Here is an 18,654-nt window from a genome sequence, read left to right on the forward strand (position 1 = left end):
TCTTCTTGGGGGTCAACAAGTCTTAGGGAGTGAAAATGGGCTATTTCTCAGCTGTAAATGGCTGAACCAATCTGTGAAGAGAGCAGGCTAAGGAGGCTGGAAAGACAGCTCACGGTAAAGGATGCTTGCTACTTTGCAGGTGACTGGGGTTTGGTTTCCATCACCCATACTAACAACTGTCTATACCTCCAACTTCGGGGTATTCTATACCCTTTTCCAGCATCCACATAATGTGGTACACAGACTTAAGGAAGCACAACCATACACAGAAAAAAAAAACCCAAACAGATAAATATTTAAAGAGAGAAGGCTAAAGAACAGGCTGTGGAAGGTTCTCTTCATCTCGGAACTTATGACAAGGATGGAAAATTAGGATATGATGTCAAGGCAAACCACTGTCCTGAGATCTCTAAGCTAGTTACTGATGATTTTCCAGTCTACAAAATGGGGACTGTTAGGAAGGAATCCCTAATAAATGTCCAATGTGCAAAGGACAGAATAATGATATTACCATGTTTGCTCTAGATGCCAAAGAAAGGTGATGGGCTCCTATTCCACCTCCATAACAGCCCATTAAAGACCAAGAGATATGTCTAAGAAAAACATGGCTGACCTCGTCAAATGAGGAGGAAAAAAGCAATCTTTTACATACCTTGGATCTTGGCTCCCTTGTACATGGGGATGAGGCGGTCAAGGTCAGCTGGTGGTTCAGTCACAGGCTCAAGGGTTGGGTCAAAGAGACTGAGCATAGCGGCAGCCAGCTGGAAGCCAATTTCTTTGGAACTGAAATTGCTGTGAGTCCACTCATTTGAGTAATACCGGTTGGAGAATTTGGTGAGGGAGCCAGCAGCTCTGATGGCTATGTCATTGGTGTGGAAGGTAGTATCGATCACAAGTCGGCCATCATAGACAAGGCATGCATCATTAAATGCTTTAAATGTTTCGTAATCCACATTCTTCTTGTAGAAGCTGAAGAACGCCTACAAAGAACGAAAACCCGCATCATTAATGGGTGTGGCATCCTGAATGAGAATGGCCTCCACAGGCTCATACGTTTGCTGGAACTGTTTGGAAAGGATTAGAAAGTGTGGCCTTGTCGGAGGTGGTATGTCACTGAGGGTGGGATTTGCAAATTCCACAAAGTTCTCAGCTTTCTCTCTTTGCCTCCCGCTTGTAGATCTCAGCTACTGCTCCAGTGCCGTGCCATGCCTGCCTGCTGCTATGTTCCCTGCCTGGTGGTCAGAGACTCTAATGCTCTGGAACTGTAGAGGAGCCCAGTGAAATGTTTCCTTTTATAAATCTGCCTTAGTCATGATGTCTCTTCATAGTGGTAGGAAAGAAACTAAGACAACTGGTTACTCCTTTTGTGTTTCTGGCTGGGGATCGTGAAGCTGGGCAAGTATTCTACTGGGCGTTGCTCTTGATTTCACCTGCCCCAGAGTGTGAACAGTCTTCAGGGTACAGAAACTGTCCACTAACAGTTTATCATAACTCTGTGTGACAGAGATGGGGAGACCAAGGCAGGGGAGGCAGAGGAGATTCCAGGCCTTTATGAAGAGCACATTAAGATCGTCCTACACCATTCCTTGTCATTCAGCTTAGATACAATAGGAAAAAGAAAGACACCAAATGAAGGAAGCTAGCACAGCAATGAGAATTTTCGCCCTGTAAGAAGGCGTTCATCTGTACAGGCCATGCTTTCCCTGTGGTCTAATACAGTAGCCACTGTGGCCTTTTGCAGCTCCTTTCCCTGTGTCTGACACAGGTCTCTCAAGCTTCCTTCTTGGAGTCACCTCATCTTCTCTTCAATTTCAGATCAGTACAGTCATGAGTTTTTAAATGCAGCAATCCTTTAAACAGTAACTACATTTTATTTATGTATTATATGTGTACGTGTGCCTGAGTGTGTGAATTCTGTAGCTTGCATGTGGATGTCACAGGACAAGTTGTGGGAGTCAGTTTGCTTTATCCATAACGTGGGTTCTAGGAATCAAGCGTAGGTCATTAGCCTTGGCAGCGAGAGCCTCTACGCTCTTAGCCATCTCGTCAGGCTGCGAGCCCAGTGATGTCATTGAAGGAAGTCCCAGAGAGTTGTATGCTGTATCTACCAGGCTAGCTCTTGCCCACTGCTCGCTGTATCTACCAGGCTAGCTCTTGCCCACTGCTCGCTGTATCTACCAGGCTAGCTCGCCCTACTGCTCGCTGTATCTACCAGGCTAGCTCTTGCCCACTGCTCGCTGCCCTGGAACAGCAGGCAGGGATATGACCAGTAGCCACAGGAGCCTTCTTTTCTCTGAGTCTCTTCTGCCTCTAAACATGTGTTTTCCTACACACCTTTCATTCCTTCCCTTTCCTCTCTTAGTTAAAACAAACGTCTACCTATATAAAAGCAGAGTAAGATAGTTGATATCAATTACACATAAAAACAGTGCCCTTCACCTCTCAAATCTTTGACATTCTTCAAAATCATCCACAAAAGTTCTTCTACCTGTTAGTGGTTTTCTAAACTTTGTTAGTTATGGTATAGTATCACATTTAACAAATATTTTTATCCTAATATTTTAGCTGTGAAGATTATCAGCACTGTGCTCTGTTATCCACACCGCTCTGGGGCACACACCACTTTTGTTGCACTTGGATTTTGCCCAGCAGTAATTCCACACTGAAAAGTGAACCAGTGAATCTAACAAAGATTTGTTAGATCTCATTCGTTCACATGTGCAGACAGATACGTCCCTGCTAGATACCTGTCAAGGCTACAGGGCATCTCTTGGTGAAAAAAATTAATGATGGAGATTACTATGTAATTAGACAGAGCGATACCAATACACATGAAGACTTTTTACACAGCTGGGGGTTAGACTGGCTGGAGGCTGCCCACCTGCCCGGAACCCAAGAGGAACGGCTACTAGGCAGGAATAGAGAACTTTCGACGTAGGGCGAAACACCAATTTCAGTTTGTTTGTTTGTTTGTTTGTTTGTTTTTTCAAATCTGTGTTTATTTGTGTGTGTGTGTATGCATATCTATGCATGTATGTGGAGGTCATAGTTATTATATATTAGTAGACATCCATGGGTTTTGAGATGGGGTCTCTGACTGACCTGGACCTCAGTGATTAGGCCCGACCAGCTCGCCAGAGAGCACCAGTGGTCTGCCTGATTCCACCTCCCCAGACCCAGCTCTGTCATCACCATGTCAACTCTTTGTTTGCCCCACCAGTTTCAAGGCAACTCTGCTTCTGGAATGATGGGATGGCCTTGAGACTGGCTCTCCCACACAAAAATAACCATAAATTCTAGTCAAAAAGGAAGGGCTGTGACCAAGGGTCCTGATGGCTATTTAAAGTCTCAGAGATTGTGTATGACTGTAAAAAGCCGAAATGACCAGCGTGGGACTAATTTTCCATATTTGGAAGCTTTTAAAAGAGGGTGGGTTATAGGCATTTTATGATAAAATAAAATAAAATAAAAAGAATCCCTAATAAAAGAAAGATTAAATTTTGAAATAATATCAACAGATTTTTCTGGTTAAAAGAACAAAGAGAAGAAAATCTATTTTTAAAAAGCACAGCTTTAAAGCCTCAGGAAACACTATATACAATTGGGGATGTAGTTAAAGTAGAAGAGAAGAATGGGGCCAAATAATGGCCAAGAATTTGCTAAACTTTTAGTGAAAGCCATGGATTTACAGACTCAAGAAACTCAGTGAACCACAGGTAAGATAAAAACTTAAGACATAATAAACATAAACCATCAACTGCATCAAACTTCTGAACACCAATGACAAAGAGAAAGCCCTGGAGCCAGGTTAAACTTCCTCTCCCATCAAAAGGTCCTGTCCATCAGCACCTGGAATTCCTCCTTATGCTAATGAGGCATCCCCAGCACCCTGGCCCCTGCCAATGATGTACGGTCACTCAATAGCCCCTCCTCACCCCATGTCCCAGAAGGTTAACTAGCCTTTGTTTCCCCCATTATAAACTGAGCTGTCTTGCTGAAGCTGCCTCTGGAGAGTCTGTTCTCTTCACACTCACCACCCCCTGAGGTTCTTGCCTCCATTGTCCTCCCAGGATCCACAGGTTGTGAATGGGCAGGGAAGCAGACCCTGAACAGCCCAGTATATTCCATAGTGATAAGATCACAACTCAAAAGGTAATATCCAAGCCATCACAGTTCATGGGCTCAACAGCAGGGCAAAGAATGGAAAAAAACGCAATTAAAGAGAGAAATAGAAAGTCCTAAAATAATGCGAAATTTTAATAATGTTACCTCTAGTAATTACTGTATTTAGTCCCAAACCACTGGCGAAATAAAGTAAATATCAGTAAAGAGCATCCAGCAGAAATACCAGCCATATAGAACTAGTTAGTATTTACAGAACCAGTATCTCCAATAGTTACTGAATACTTACTAATGGTATGTAGACAAAATTCTACGTTCTCTTAGATATAAAATACATCCCTCCTTCTTCTTAAAGGATTGGATAATGGTCAACAGCAGCACTGAATTAAACATCAACTAAAATATGCTTTATAGGAAATCATAAAATTTGAAACCAAATGATGCATAATCCAGTGTTAATAAAGAATCATAAGGAAGGCAGACAATATTTTGGCCAAAGTGCTAGGAAAAATTCAATACATTAAAATTTTTTGAGAGGCAGCTAGAATGTTGAGTCAAACTGAGGGCAGTATTAGAAAAAAATACTGCCAATGACCCAAGACTCTACCTTCCAGAAGCAGAAAAGAGGACAAAGTGAATCCAATGCAAACAGGAGAGGAGGCTAGTCAGAACAAAAAGAACAAAACCAGTGGAAGAGAAAACGAGCTTCCTTTATTGAGAAGTAAGCTTTGATTTTTATCTTTGAAAATAACCTCAATAAAATCGACAGGCCTCCATTTTAGCTGGCTTAAGATAGAGGGGCACAGGGACGGAACTCAGAAATAAATGAGGTGGGAAACTTCCAGATAAGATGGCTGGTGAAGCTGAGATGATGATGATGATGATGATGATGATGATGATGATGATGACGACGATGACGATCATGATAATAATGTCTCTATTCTGAAGAGAGGAAACGAGAGTAGGCCTTGGAAACCCACAATGGAAGTGAAAGTATACATGGACAAAGGATAAGACAACAACAAAATGGGATGCAGAACAGTAAGGCTAGTGTAGCCTTGGCCCACAGTTCCCTGGGAGGGGGAGGGAGGAGATGGAACAAAAGCCAGAATGAAGATGGACAGTCCTAGTCTCAGGAGAGGCCTACAGCCACCACAAGCCTTAGAGCCCATCACCAGTTTTAGGAAGACAATGACTTCTCTGGTACATGTGACAGTGAGTAGCAATAAATCCTACTTGGTCGCGCTGCGTGCCTGGGGTGCTGGAGGCTGTCTTGAAAGATCAACTGTTGTTACAAACTGAGCTGCATCAGGGAATCTCAGTTTTGCTCTCAGAATCACTGGGGGAGGGAAGACCCAGAGGCTGTTGTGGGAGAGCAGGAGAGGTAGATGCTGACTTGATGAAGACAGGAGGAGGTAGATGGGAGGCTCCTCTCACACTGGGCTGCGCACAGGAGAGACAACCCATCCTCAGCCGGCAAGAATAGATTGAACTGACTGAGAATACCCTGCAGTTCCCGGGCTCGAAATGCGTCAATGTGAAAAGTGTCCATCTCTGGAACTACCTATCTGCATTCACTGTTGCAGAGACTGAGACCTTTGAAGGTCCAGAAGGGGGTACTTGATCTCCACAGTGGTGGGCTTGCATAAGACTGATTGAAATCAGAAGGTCTTGAAAGTGTGAAGATGGGTCCCAAGTCTGTACTGAGCCCAGGGTGTGGTTTTATTTTAGTCTCAACACATCCGGAGACATCTACATAGGTAAAACATTAGCCACCTCACCAGGTATGATCTGGGGAGTTGTGGAGGTGGAAGGCAAAGGAACTCACCAAGCCCAAAGACGGAAAAGCTAAACGTGGCTTTAGAGGTTCCTGGGACAGAAAGGAAGACAGGAATGTGCTGATAACCTATATGACAGCTCTCAAAAGAAGTGGAAATGACCAGAAAGCACTTGACAAGGCATTCTACATCCTTAGCCAAGGGGAAACGCAAAGCAAAACTACTCTGAGATTGTATTTCAGCTCAGTAAGAATGGCTACCATTGAGAAAATAAATGAAGCCGGGCAGTGGTAGCATATGCCTTTAACCCCAGAACTTGGGAAGCAGAAGCAGGAAGATCTCTCTGAGTTCAAGATCAGTATAGTCTACACAGTGAGTTCCAGTATGGCCAGGGCTACACAGAGAAACCCTGTCTCAACGAAACAAAACAAAACAAAACAAAACAAAGAAATGACAACATTTTGTTTGTGTGTTTGTGTGTTTGTTTGTTTGTTTAGCATCAGGGTCTCTTGCTGAATCTGGAGCTGGACAACTTGACTAGATTCTCTGGTTATTGATTTCCAAGGATCCGCACATCTGCATGTGCATGTACTGTGATTGCAGGCATGCAATGTGGCACTCGGTCATTTACATGTATGCTGGAGATCCAAATTCAGCCCCTTAAGCTTACATGGCAAATATTTAACCAACTGAGCCATCTCCCCAGCCAAATGTCCTCCTATAGAGTTGCAGAACCCTTTAGCTCCTTGGGTACTTTCTCTAGCTCCTTCATTAGGGGTCCTGTATTCCATCAAATAGATGACTGTGAGCATCCACTTCTGTATTTGCCAGGCGTTCACATAGACTCACAAGAGAGAGCTGAAGGGTCCTGTCAGCAAAAGCTTTCTGGCATATGCAATAGTGTCTGCATTTGGTGGTTGTATATGGGAAGGATCCCCGGGTGGGGCAGTCTCTGGATGGTCCTTCCATCTCAGCTCCGAACTTTGTCTCTATAACTCCTTCCATGGGTATTTTGTTCCCCATTCTAAGAAGGACCGAAGTATCCACACTTTGGTCTTCCTTCTTCTTCAGTTTCATGTGTTTTGCAAATTGTATCTTGGATATTCTAAGTTTCTGGGCTAATATCTGCTTATCAGTGAGTGCATATCATGTGTGTTGGGGCATACAGGACTCGCTGTGGTGGGAGTACTGGGTTCTGATGATGCCCAGTAGTCTTGGTTTCTGTTGGTAAGATTCTTTCGTTTGCCTTTCGCCATCTGGTAATCTCTGGTGTTAGATGTTCTAGCTGTCTCTGGGTGGAGTTTATTCCTCCTGTGATTCTTTAGCCTCTGGCAGCACTCCTGGGAGACCAACTCTCACCTGAGTTCCAGTGGTCAGAGCACTCTCTGCAGGCAAGCTCTCCTCTTGCAGGGAAGGTGCACAGAATTCTGGAGCTCAGATCCACCTCCTGAGTCCTTGGGTCAGATCCCTCCCTGGAGGCCAACTCTCCTCTGGCAGGGAAGGTATCCAGGATTTGGGTCTCAGCTCTGTCTCCTGGCTGAGGATGAAGGTCCGAAGGGACCCTGTCTAAGAAGCTCTGTTGCTTCTGCCGCCCATGTGCTCTCCTGAGTAGATTGGTCTCGGTGATGCCAGGATTCTGGGTGTGCTAAGGCCTGCCTTTGTCCTTTGACCATGTTGCTGCTAGCACAAGACCCTCTTGATTTTTCTACTCACCCTTTGATTAATTTTTAAGTTGGCATACAAAGTAGTAGATTTCACTAAGATGTCATCATACACTTAAATCATTGTACTTTTTTTGTTTCCCACAACCTCCCGTGGAGTTTCCTCTCTCCCTGAACAGTCTCGTGTTTTCATGTCACATATATCACATTGCTTTGTCTAACCCTACCCCCACCAGCTTACACACACACACATACACACACACACACACACACTTCCCAACTACCTTCTCCCCGTATAGCTTCCTTTTGTACTTTCACATCAGTAGAGGGCGTCTTAAAAGGTAAGTATCTGTGGGGCAAGCAGACTGTGCCACCAGAAAGAAGAACTGGTAAGGCTGAGAGAGCTCAGACCCTGGGAATCTCAGAGACTTGAGATGGGTCATATATTGCAGCACCTCGAGCCCTTCCCCAATGCAAATAGAGCATCACAAAGGTCTCAAACTGAGCTGATAGGAAATATCTACCCATAAATCCTACCCTGCTCCTCAATCCTTATACAGTCCCTGTCCACTTGGAATAAAGCACACACGTTGTTTCACCAAGGACCCTGAAAGTGGCTGTTTTTACTGAACTGTACCATGTGGGAAAGAGTTTTCTCTACCCAAGCATTCATCTCTGGACCTTAGACCCACCTGGCTGGCCAGGCTAAAGCTGTGTACAATGCCTCGCCACCTCTGCCACTGGCTCAGGCACTGCCGGTAGCTGGCTAGAGAGACCCAGGACCTCGGTTCCCTGCCCCACACACAGGTCACCCAAACTTGTTTTATAATCCAGAGGAATATTTTTTACACTATTTTAGTTTCCTAGAGATGCTGTAATACCTCAGAATGTCGGAAACATATTTTATTATAGTTCTGGAAACTTGAAATCTAAAATCAAGGTGTCATGGCCAAACTCCCTCCAAGGGCTCTAGGGGAGAGTGGAGCCAGACTCTTCCTGGCTTTTGGTGGTGCTGCCATGCTTGCCATATGACTTCCATTCTCTGTGTCATCCCAAGTCATTCTTCTTTGTGTGTCATCAAATCACTCTCCTCATAAAGAGCACAAGGAATCCAGAGCCCAACACAGACCCAGGACGACCTGGTCTTGCTTACCCCACCCAACCAAGCCCCTACTCCAAATAAGGCCACACTCGCTGGTGCTGAGAATTAGGACATCAGCATGTCTGTCTGAGAGATGAAGAAAACCTGGGAATCCGTCACAGCACCGGCACAGTCGAGAGACATGTTCATTCCCATCTCAAGTTGCCTAACTCCCTGACAGATGATGATGCTACGGGGCGGGGAAGCGGGGGGCGGGGGGGGGGAAGATAACCACTCCCCTTCCCTAATAGCCCACACATAACAACTGCTGGCAAAGAAAGATGCAAACCATAAGTTGGCAGATCCCTGGACATGTCTCTAGAGACCATTCCTTGTGAGACAACACAGATCTGGTGGTTTGAATGAGAATGGCTCCCATGGGTTCATGTATTTGAAAGCTTAGTCCCTAAGGAGTGGCACCATGTGACAAGATTAGGAGGTGTGGCCTTGTTGGTAGAAATGTGTTTCTGGGCGTGGGCTTTGAGGTTTCAAAAGTCCCTGCCAAGCCCAGAAAGTCTCTTTTAAGTCTATTTATAAGTCTCTTGGCTTATAAATCAGGATTTAGCTTTCAGCTCCTGTTACTGCTCCATCTCCTGCTTGTGTGCTGCCATGCTGTGGGTCATGATAATAGTGGACTAAACCTCTGAAGCCATGAGGAAACCCCCAATGAAATGCTTTCCTTCATAAGAGTGGCCTTGGTCACGGTGTCTCTTCATAGTAATACAACAGTGACTACGACACAGGAAAGGAAAGGCCTGGCCTGCTCTAGGATGAAGACTGAGCAGAGAGGTATACCAGACCAAAGTAAAAGCAACCAAAGGATGTTTCACTATGATTCCAATTTGTATCTGAATCATGAAAAGAGGCAGAGGGCCTTCTGGAGAACCAGTATCTAATGAGACTCCTTAAGAGGTTTTCTTTACCCTCTGTTTCCTAACATGAATGACTGTGTACCAATCTCCAGAGGTTCCTTAGAAAGATCTGGCAATCTTTGAGTGTCATGGTTTGGGGTAGAAATTTGAAGTTGAAATACTTTCAATTCCCCCATTTTAGATGAGCACAAAATATTTAAGTGTAGACAATGTAACTTTCAAAATAAGATTTTTTTTCCCTTCCTCATTGCTGAATCCTTAAGCCACAAGACAAAGTCTGGGACCTATCTGGTGTTCCATAAATTCTGTGGAGTGACTATGTGAAAAAATGTGGTAAATAGCAGATTAGAATATTTCTAAGGACCTCAGGTCTCTGAGGTCACACCCTCATGCCCCTGAACACACCCTCCATGAAGGGCTGATGTCATCTGAGCTGGGTTCTTAGGCTCTATGATGGTAGGAAGGAGATGAGGCCCAGAGGAGCTACAGGCAAGGCTTTTTGATCAGAACTGTGAGAGGAGTAGAGCTATAACCCAAAGCTGGCTGGCCAGTGGGCGTGGCTTTAGGAAAGCAAAGGGCATCATGGCTAGTCCAGCTGCAGCAGCTCTCTGGTCAGTGGACTCCACATCTGGTCATTTCCAGGCTTCTTGGACCTGCATGCCCATTAGTAGGGCTGCTGTGATTTTAAGCCTGGGATTGCCCATGGGCCTGTGTTCCCACTGTACCCTTTTTGGGGTGTGTTATAAGAAATCACAACAGGGACAACCTTTTTCGGCACCTGGTACTGTAGCCCCTTTCAGGGGGGGTGGTCTCTGCTCAGTGAGGTCACTTATTTCCCTTTTAATGCACAGTGGGCAGAATTACTTGTCTGTAGGGAGGGTGTGGCTGCAGACATGCTAGCTGACAGCTGAGACCTGGTCTAAGGGGCAGACACCCCAGCTCCTGTCCCATTTGCTCTTACAACTATCATTTGTTTGTTTGTTTGTTTTGTTTTGACAAAGCCCAGGCTCAAGAAAATCCCAGCTGAAGTTGATCTAGCATCAATAGCCAGAAAAGTTAATGTGTCTTCTAGATGATTCCAGCTTGGTCTATTGTTGTAAATTCAATAACGAAAGAAATCTCCTGTGGGAACTACCTAGTTGGGCCAAGCAAACCCCTAGAGCAGAGGTAAAAGTGACAATAAATTGTTTTAAGTCCCTGTGTTGGTAGTAGCTTCTTGCTTTTGAGTGACGGTCAACCCAAATGGTTTGAAAACAGACCCCAAATCAGTAGCTGTACATTCTGTACTAAAATCGTTCAGCGTCCCCAGTTCTGGGGAGGTTAGCACCCAGGCTAGGCCAGAGGTTCTCAACATTCCCAATGATGCGACTCTTCTACTCAGTTCCTTGTGTTGTGGTGACCCCAACCATAAAAGTATCCCGTTGCTACTTCATAGCTGTAATTTAGCTATCCTTATGAACTGAAATGTAAATATCTGATATGCAGGCTGTCTGATATGTGACCCACAAATGGGTCACGACCCACAGATTGAGAATCGCTGCCTTAGGCAGACAGCAAGTGTGGTTCACGGGGATGGACTTACTGAACACTCCAGTCTGAAAGGCTTGGTGGAGGTGGTGAAACAGGCATTGTAGATAGGATCCGGGTGCTGGCCATGGTTCCACTGAGCCAACAATGCGTCGTGAAAGACTGTCACCCCAGCAGCACTGAGTGCATCTTCCACAGCACTCTCTACATCATAGTTGTTGATACAGGTTATGTTTGATTCAGCTGGGGGATGCACAAAGTAGATGCCGCTCCCCTTCATGCCAATGTTTAGGAGTGTCTCCACTGTTGTGAAAGCGTCAAGTGTATTCCCGTAGACAATGACCTTCCCTAGAAAGAGAGGGAAATGTTAAAACATACGGCTAAAAAAAACAAAACAAAACAAAAACTTATTAGTCAAATGCTAATAATGCCAAATTGCTCCCTCCAACCCTTTCATTTCTCAGCTGCAGGAAGCCAGCAGTGTTACCTAGCAACAGCGACCAAGATAATTTAGTAAAGAATTGGCACAAAACATCCCACAAAGTAGTCAAGTACTTCTAACACAGAAGTAGGACATTCATTTATGTTCCTATAATTTGAAAGTTGAAATTATGCTGGAGGAAATGGTCTAGAATAAAACCTTTTATCTTGTTTTTGTTCCCTATTTGCTACACTTATTAAAGAAACAAAATTGCTGAAGTCTGCCATGCATACAACTTCTTGTGAACCAGGAAAGGACACTGGTAAAAAACACATTCACATATGGGATGTGACAGTGGGTTTTAATATGTAAATGTTGACCTGGGTTGATTTCAAGGTATTTCCCTTCATTTTTGAGAACTAATAGTCAGAATATTCTGCTTTCAATGGGTAATTTTATAAAGATCCAAATTGCTGGTTTTAGAATTTAAAGTGTCAAGACCTAGCTAGAGAGACTGAATGCTGTTATTTTGCTTAGCAAATATAAAATCATAAAATAAGCTTGAAAGAACCCCTTGTATAAGGGCATTCTGAGGGTAGCAGCCAATGTTATGTAGTCACACTTCTCAGAAATGCTACAGGAATAATTACAAATGGTAATCTATTATTGTGCAAGTTTTAAGATCTATAAACTGAATGTATTTTCTACTATTTTTGACATTGAATTGGTATTTTGTTCTAACATTTCTTTATAAAGAAGAAATGCCTGTAGATGCGTTTTTCAGGTCTGTTGAAGGAATTTTACCATAAAGTATAAACTCAATGAGTCTCTTGGTTTTTTTTTTTCCTTGTGGTTCATACAATGGTATGAAAAGAAAATTCATAAGGCAAACTAAACAAGTGTATTTATTCAATTTGGTCGAATAAATTATGCAAAATCTGCTTTCCTTTTATTGAAAATTGATTTTTCATATAATATTCTCTGATTACAGTTTCTCAGCCCCAACTTCTCCAAGATCCTACATCTCCTACCATCCAAATCCACACACTTTCTGTCTCCCGTTAGACAACAACCAGGCATCTGAAGAATATTAATAAGAAAATAAATGCAAAACAAACCAGAATAAGACAGAACAAATCAATAAAAGAAAAGAGTCAAATAAAAAGCACAAGAAACACATAGATGCAGATACACACACACACACAAGCACATTTGCACACATAGGCATTCCATAAAAATACAAAACTGGAAACCACAATACAAGGATCTGCCAAGTTTTCTTTTTGAAGCCCTGACTCACTCTTATGAGAACGTCTCCATTGCGGTGGGAGGGCAAACTGTACAATCACTCTGGAAATCAAGTCAGCAGTTTCTCAGAAAATTGGGAATAATTTTACCCCAAGTCCCAGCTTTACCACTCTTGGGCATATACCCAAAAGATGCTCCACCATCCCACAAGGATACTTGCTCAACTATGTTCATAGCAGCTTTATGTGTAATATTCAGAAATTGGAAACCACTCAGATGCCCTGCAACTGAAGAATGGATACAGAAATGTGGTTCATTTACACAATAGAATACTACTACTCAGCTATTACAAACAAGGACATCATGAAATCTGCAAGCAAATGATAGAGTTAGATACATATGTCTCAGAGGATGGCCTTATCTGACATCAATGGGACGGGTGGGAGGCTTGATGCCCCAGTGTAGGGGGATGCTAGAGGGGTGAAGGAGTGGGTGATTGGGTGGAGGAGCACCCTCATATAGGCAAAGGGGAGGGGAAGAGGGGATGGGATGGAGGGTCTGTGGAGGAGTAACCAGAAAGGGGGAATATCATTTGAAATGTAAATGAATAAAATGATTAATTATTAAAAACATATCATCCTGAGTGAGGTAACTCAGTCCCAAAAGAGCATGCATGGTATATATATATATATATATATATATATATATATATATATATGCCATAAAGTACAGGAAAACCACACTATAATCCATAGACCTAAAGAAACCAAGTAACAAAGAGGGCCCAAGGGAAAGTCAAATAGACATTGGAGGTGGATGAAGGTAAGGATCTGGGTGGAGAGAAGATGGGGACAGGAATGGGGTGTGGGGGCTACATGTAGGGAAGGGCTGGGGAGAGAACAGAAATCAGCAGTGGGCAGGGGCCGGCATCTCTAGAAGTGGGAGCCCCAGGTGGTCTACTGTGGTGACTCTAGCTGATACTACCAGCAATGGGAGACAGCAAGGGAGCCTGAAGAAGCCACCTTCTGTAGCCAGACAGGACTCTCAGTAGAGGGATAAGGACACCAACCCACTCACAAAGACCTTCCACCCAAAATGTGTCCTGCCTACAAGATGTACAGGGACAAAGATGGACCAGAGACTGGCCCGACTTGAGACCCATCGGGGTAAGCACCAATTCCTGACACTATTAATGATACTCTGTTACGTTTACAGACAGGAGCCTAGCATAACTGTCCTCTGAGAGGCTCCACTCAGTAGCCGATGGAAGCAGTTGCGAAGACCCATAGCCAAACATTAGATGGAACTGGAGAGTTTTACGGAAGACTTATGGGAGAAGTATGGAGGGACCCGAAGAGGAGACGGACCCCACAAGAAGACTAACAGAGTCAACTAACATGGACCCTTTGGGGCTCCCAGAGACTGAAGCACCAACCAAAGAGCTAGCATGGGCTGGACCTAGGTTCCCCTCTTCCCGCACATATATAACAGATGTGCACCTTGGTCTTCATGCAGGTTCCCCAACAAATAGTGTGAGGGGCTTTCCCTGACTCTGTTGCCTGCCTGTGGCTCCTGTTACCCTAACTGGGCTGCCTTGTCTAGCCTCAGTGGGAAAGGATATGCCTGGTCCTGCCAGGATATACCAGTGCCTTGATAGGCCAGGATAAGGTGATATAAAGGGGGCTTCTGTTTCTCAGAAGAGAAGGGGATTAGAGGCTGGGCTGTGTGAGGGTGGAACTGGGGAAAGGAGGGGCTGCAATTGGGATATAAGGTGAATAGATAGATAGATAGATAGATAGATAGATAGATAGATAGATAGATAGATAGATATTATGAGAAAAAGAGCCTCCAGAAATGCCCTTTTTTGTTGGCTATCTATTGCTGAGCATGGGAATCTACCCTTAAAAGTGGTTTGTTTCCTCAGTGAGATTCTCTTGGAGAAAAGGAAATTTTCCTTTGCACGTGGTTATCAATTGGAGATAGCTTCTGGGATAGGGATGGGGCGTGTGTCTACTTTTTCTTTCAGCTCAAGGACCCCATCTGGTTAACAGTCCTGTGCAAGCCCTGTGCGTGCTGCCTCAGTCTCTTGTGAGTTTGTATCAATACTGTTGTGTTTAGAAAGATTTGTTTCCTTAGTGTCCCCCATCCACTATGCCTCTTAAACTCTTTCTACTTCCTCTTTTGCAGAGTTCCCTGAAGGGAGGGATTTGATGGAGACATCCCTTTTAGGGCTGAGTATGTCAAGGTCTCTAGCTTCTTGCCTATTGTCTGGCTGTAGGTCTCTGTATTCATTCCCATATGCCAGGAGGAAGCTTCTCTGATGATGACTGAGCAAAGCACTGACCTATGAGTATAGCACAATGGCTGTCATCAGGAGTTATTTTATAGCTATGGTCCTTTTGCATAACAACAGTATTTGATTTCCTCCTATGTTCTTGGCCTATCTGGTCTCAGGATCTTGACCTCCCAAGCAGCATCAGGAATAGGTTCCATCTCACGAAGAGAACTTTAAATAAAATCAGATATTGGCTGGTCACCCTCACAAGCTGTGTGCTATGACTACACCAGCATATCTTCCAGGCAGATCACCACTGTAGATCAGAAGGTTTGTAGCTGGGTTGGTGCTTAGCTTTCTCTTCTGGTAGAATGTGGCATACCTTCCATTACCTTGAACACTAGTCTGTAGGGTCGAAGACTTTAGGCAGGCACCAGTTTGACTTCTATGAGTTGTGTAGGTTTTGTCTTCAGTAACAGGGCCTTACTGTCAGCTTCTAAAGAGGAACCAATAGTCTTGGCAATAGCCTACATTGTTTGGGGGTTCCCATGGGGTTCCTGTTGGGTCCCCTTGGCCAACAACTCAACTAGATGTAGCCTATTCCCAGTACTAGAAGCTTCATTTGGAGATGAAAGATGTCCAAATGGGGCTCCATCTCCCTCATTATTTGGCAATTTAATTTAGATTGCATTCATATAGGTATATATTTTAGGATTCTACTGTGTTGGGCTTCCATACAACCCCTCAAATGGCCTCATTTTTAGATGTCCTTCCGTGCACCCCCTCCTTTGGCCCCCATTTCCTTCCTCCTATCCATTTGATTTCTACTTTCCAGTCTCCCACCATGCCTGTACCCATCTATAACTATCTATTCTATCTCCCCTTCCTAGGTAGAGCCCTACTAGCTGCTATTCTCTACCTAACCCTCTGTGGTTATACGGATTGTTGTAGCTTGCTTATTTATCAATAACTTAACAGCTACCATATACATACAAACAAATACATACCATATGTGTCTTTCTGGGACTGGGTTACCTTACTCAGAATGATTTTTTTTCTAGTTTTTAAATATTATTCTGCTGTATAAATGTACCACATTTTTTTCTCCATCTACCCATTGATGGATTGTTTTTAATTTCTGAATGTTAAGAACAGAACAACATTAAACATGGCTGAGCAAGTGCCTCTGTAGTAGGATGAAGTGTCCTTTGGGTATACGGCCAAGAGTGATATAGCAGGATCCTGAGATAGATTGATTTCCATCTTCTTGAGGCACTGCCACACTGCTTTGCTCTCCCACCAGCAATGGATGAGAGTTCTCCTACTCTGTATTCTCAACAGTATGAGCCTTCATCTGTTTTATTGATCTTGAGCATTCTGGGTGCTGTAAGATGAAATCTCAAATTAGCTTTGATTAGCATTTCCTTATGACTAAGGATGTTGAACATTTCTTGTTTGTTTGTTTTGTTTTGGTTTTTCAAGACAGGGTTTCTCTGTGTAGCCCTGGCTGTCCTGGAACTCACTCTGTAGACCAGGGTGGCCTCGAACTCAGAAATCCACCTGCCTCCGCCTCCCAAGTGCTGGGATTAAAGGCGTGCGCCACCACGCCCGGCTGAACATTTCTTTAAGTACTTCTCAGCCATTTGAGTTTCCTCTTTTGAGAAATCTTTGTTTACAGCTACACCCCATTTTTAAAAATTGGGTAATTTGTTTTCTTGATGTCCAGTTTTTTGAGTCTTTATATTTTGAATATTATCCCTCTATCAGATGTGTGGTTGGTAAAACCCTTTTTCCATTGTGCAGTCTATTGCTGTGGATATCCAGTTTTTCATAAAGAAACCAGAAATACACAATAGAAAAAAATAGCATCTTCAACAAATGATGCTGGTCAAACTGGATGTCCGTATGCAGAAGAATGTAAACAGATTCATACTTATCACCCTGCACAAAACTCAAGTCCAAGTGAATCAAGGATCTCTGATACACTGAATCTGTTTCTGGTACAGGAAAAGACTTTCTGAACAGAGCACTAATAACACAGACACTAAAACATAAAAAAGAAGACCCCATGAAACTGAAAGCTTCTGTACAGCAAAGGACACCATCAAAACTATCTTTCGATCCAAAATTTAAAAAGAAGGTTATCTATTTAGTAAATAGATAAGCTCTAAGGACTTTCAGGTGGCCTCTCTGGGGGAGCCCACGTCAAGAAATTATTACTGTGTGCCTCTCATCTGCTAGAGAATGCCAAGCCAGCAGTGAGGGTGAGTCATCCTCACCAACCTTGGCCAGGGGCTTCCTACTGGCTCCGGGGAGCAGGTTCTTCAGACCAATAGGTTCCTTGGCTGACAACATTTTTTAAAAATATTTTTATTAGGTATTTTCCTCATTTACATTTCCAATGCTATCCCGAAAGTCCCCAATACCCTCCCCCTAACTCCCCTACCCACCCACTCCCACTTTTTGACCCTGGTGTTCCCCTGTACTGGGGCATATAAAGTTTGCAAGTCCAATGGGCCTCTCTTTGCAGTGATGGCCAACTAGGCCATCTTTTGATACATATGCAGCTAGAGTCAAGAGCTCCGGGGTACTGGTTAGTTCAGAATGTTGTTCCACCTATAGGGTTGCAGATCCCTTTAGCTCCTTGGGTACTTTCTCTAGCTCCTCCATTGGGGGCCCTGTGATCCATCCAATAGCTGACTGTGGGCATCCACTTCGGTGTTTGTTAGGCCCCAGCATAGTCTCACAAGAGACAGCTATATCTGGGTCCTTTCAGCAAAATCTTGTTAGTGTATGCAATGGTGTTAGCGTTTGGAAGCTGATTATGGGATGGATCCCCGGATATGGCAGTCTCTAGATGGTCCATCCTTTCGTCACAGCTCTAAACTTTGTCTCTGTAACTCCTTCCATGGGTGTTTTGTTCCCAATTCTAAGAAGGGGCAAAGTGTCCACACTTTGGTCTTCGTTCTTCTTGAGTTTCATGCGTTTAGCAAATTGTATCTTATATCTTGGGTATCCTAAGTTTCTGGACTCAGGGCCAACATTTTGTTTAAAGTACTGAAGCTCCCACTTGCTGCAAAATAGCCATCTTGGCTGTCCAGGAATACCAAGAGTGGGACTGCCAGGGGAGCCGAGGTGTGAACCTAAAACTGTCATGGGTTGTGTCTTCCTACTCTTTCTACATAGACATTCCAAGCATGCTCAGTTTTAGCTGAAAACATTTAAGTGCGTGTGCCCCGCAGACACCACAGTGTTTCCTCTCTGCCATGCTAGCTGAGAGCAATTTCACTGTGACCTTTTTGCTAGAAACTCAGGGAAAAAGGGCAGCTCTGCTGCGTGTGCAGCAAGCTGGACTCTCTAACAAGCACTCCCCATGGACTGCCAACAGCTTCAATGGTGTGTTCCAACTCAAAAGCAATATATGTTATAATGTGTGTGTGTATATATATATTAGATAAGCATAGTGAAAGTCTAAGCCACAGGCTGTTTTGGCTATTATGTGACAAAATTTTTGAGAAATATCAACTTATAAGGAAGAAAGATTTATTTTGCTACCCAGTCAGAGGCTTTGACCATGGCCACTTGGTTCTGTTGTCTTTTGGACTGGGT

The 18,654-nt window shown here is 43.8% G+C and overlaps 1 protein-coding gene across 6 annotated transcripts in view; it reads right to left on the reverse strand.

Annotated features, from left to right (window-relative positions):
• Window positions 1–18,654, reverse strand: part of Cfap61 (cilia and flagella associated protein 61) — a 278,785-nt gene that overhangs the window by 66,665 nt on the left and 193,466 nt on the right. For all 6 annotated transcript variants that reach the window (XM_021156893.3, XM_085833584.1, XM_021156892.3 and 3 more), the window contains 2 exons: window positions 11,157–11,449; window positions 653–980 (listed from right to left, as the gene is read on the reverse strand). In XM_021156893.3, the coding sequence (XP_021012552.1) occupies window positions 653–980; window positions 11,157–11,449 (621 nt within the window). The remainder of the gene's footprint in view (window positions 1–652; window positions 981–11,156; window positions 11,450–18,654) is intronic.

Source organism: Mus caroli, unplaced genomic scaffold (assembly GCF_978045245.1).
Source record: "Mus caroli unplaced genomic scaffold, Mus_caroli_1 scaffold_2, whole genome shotgun sequence".
Lineage (NCBI taxonomy): Eukaryota > Metazoa > Chordata > Mammalia > Rodentia > Muridae > Mus > Mus caroli.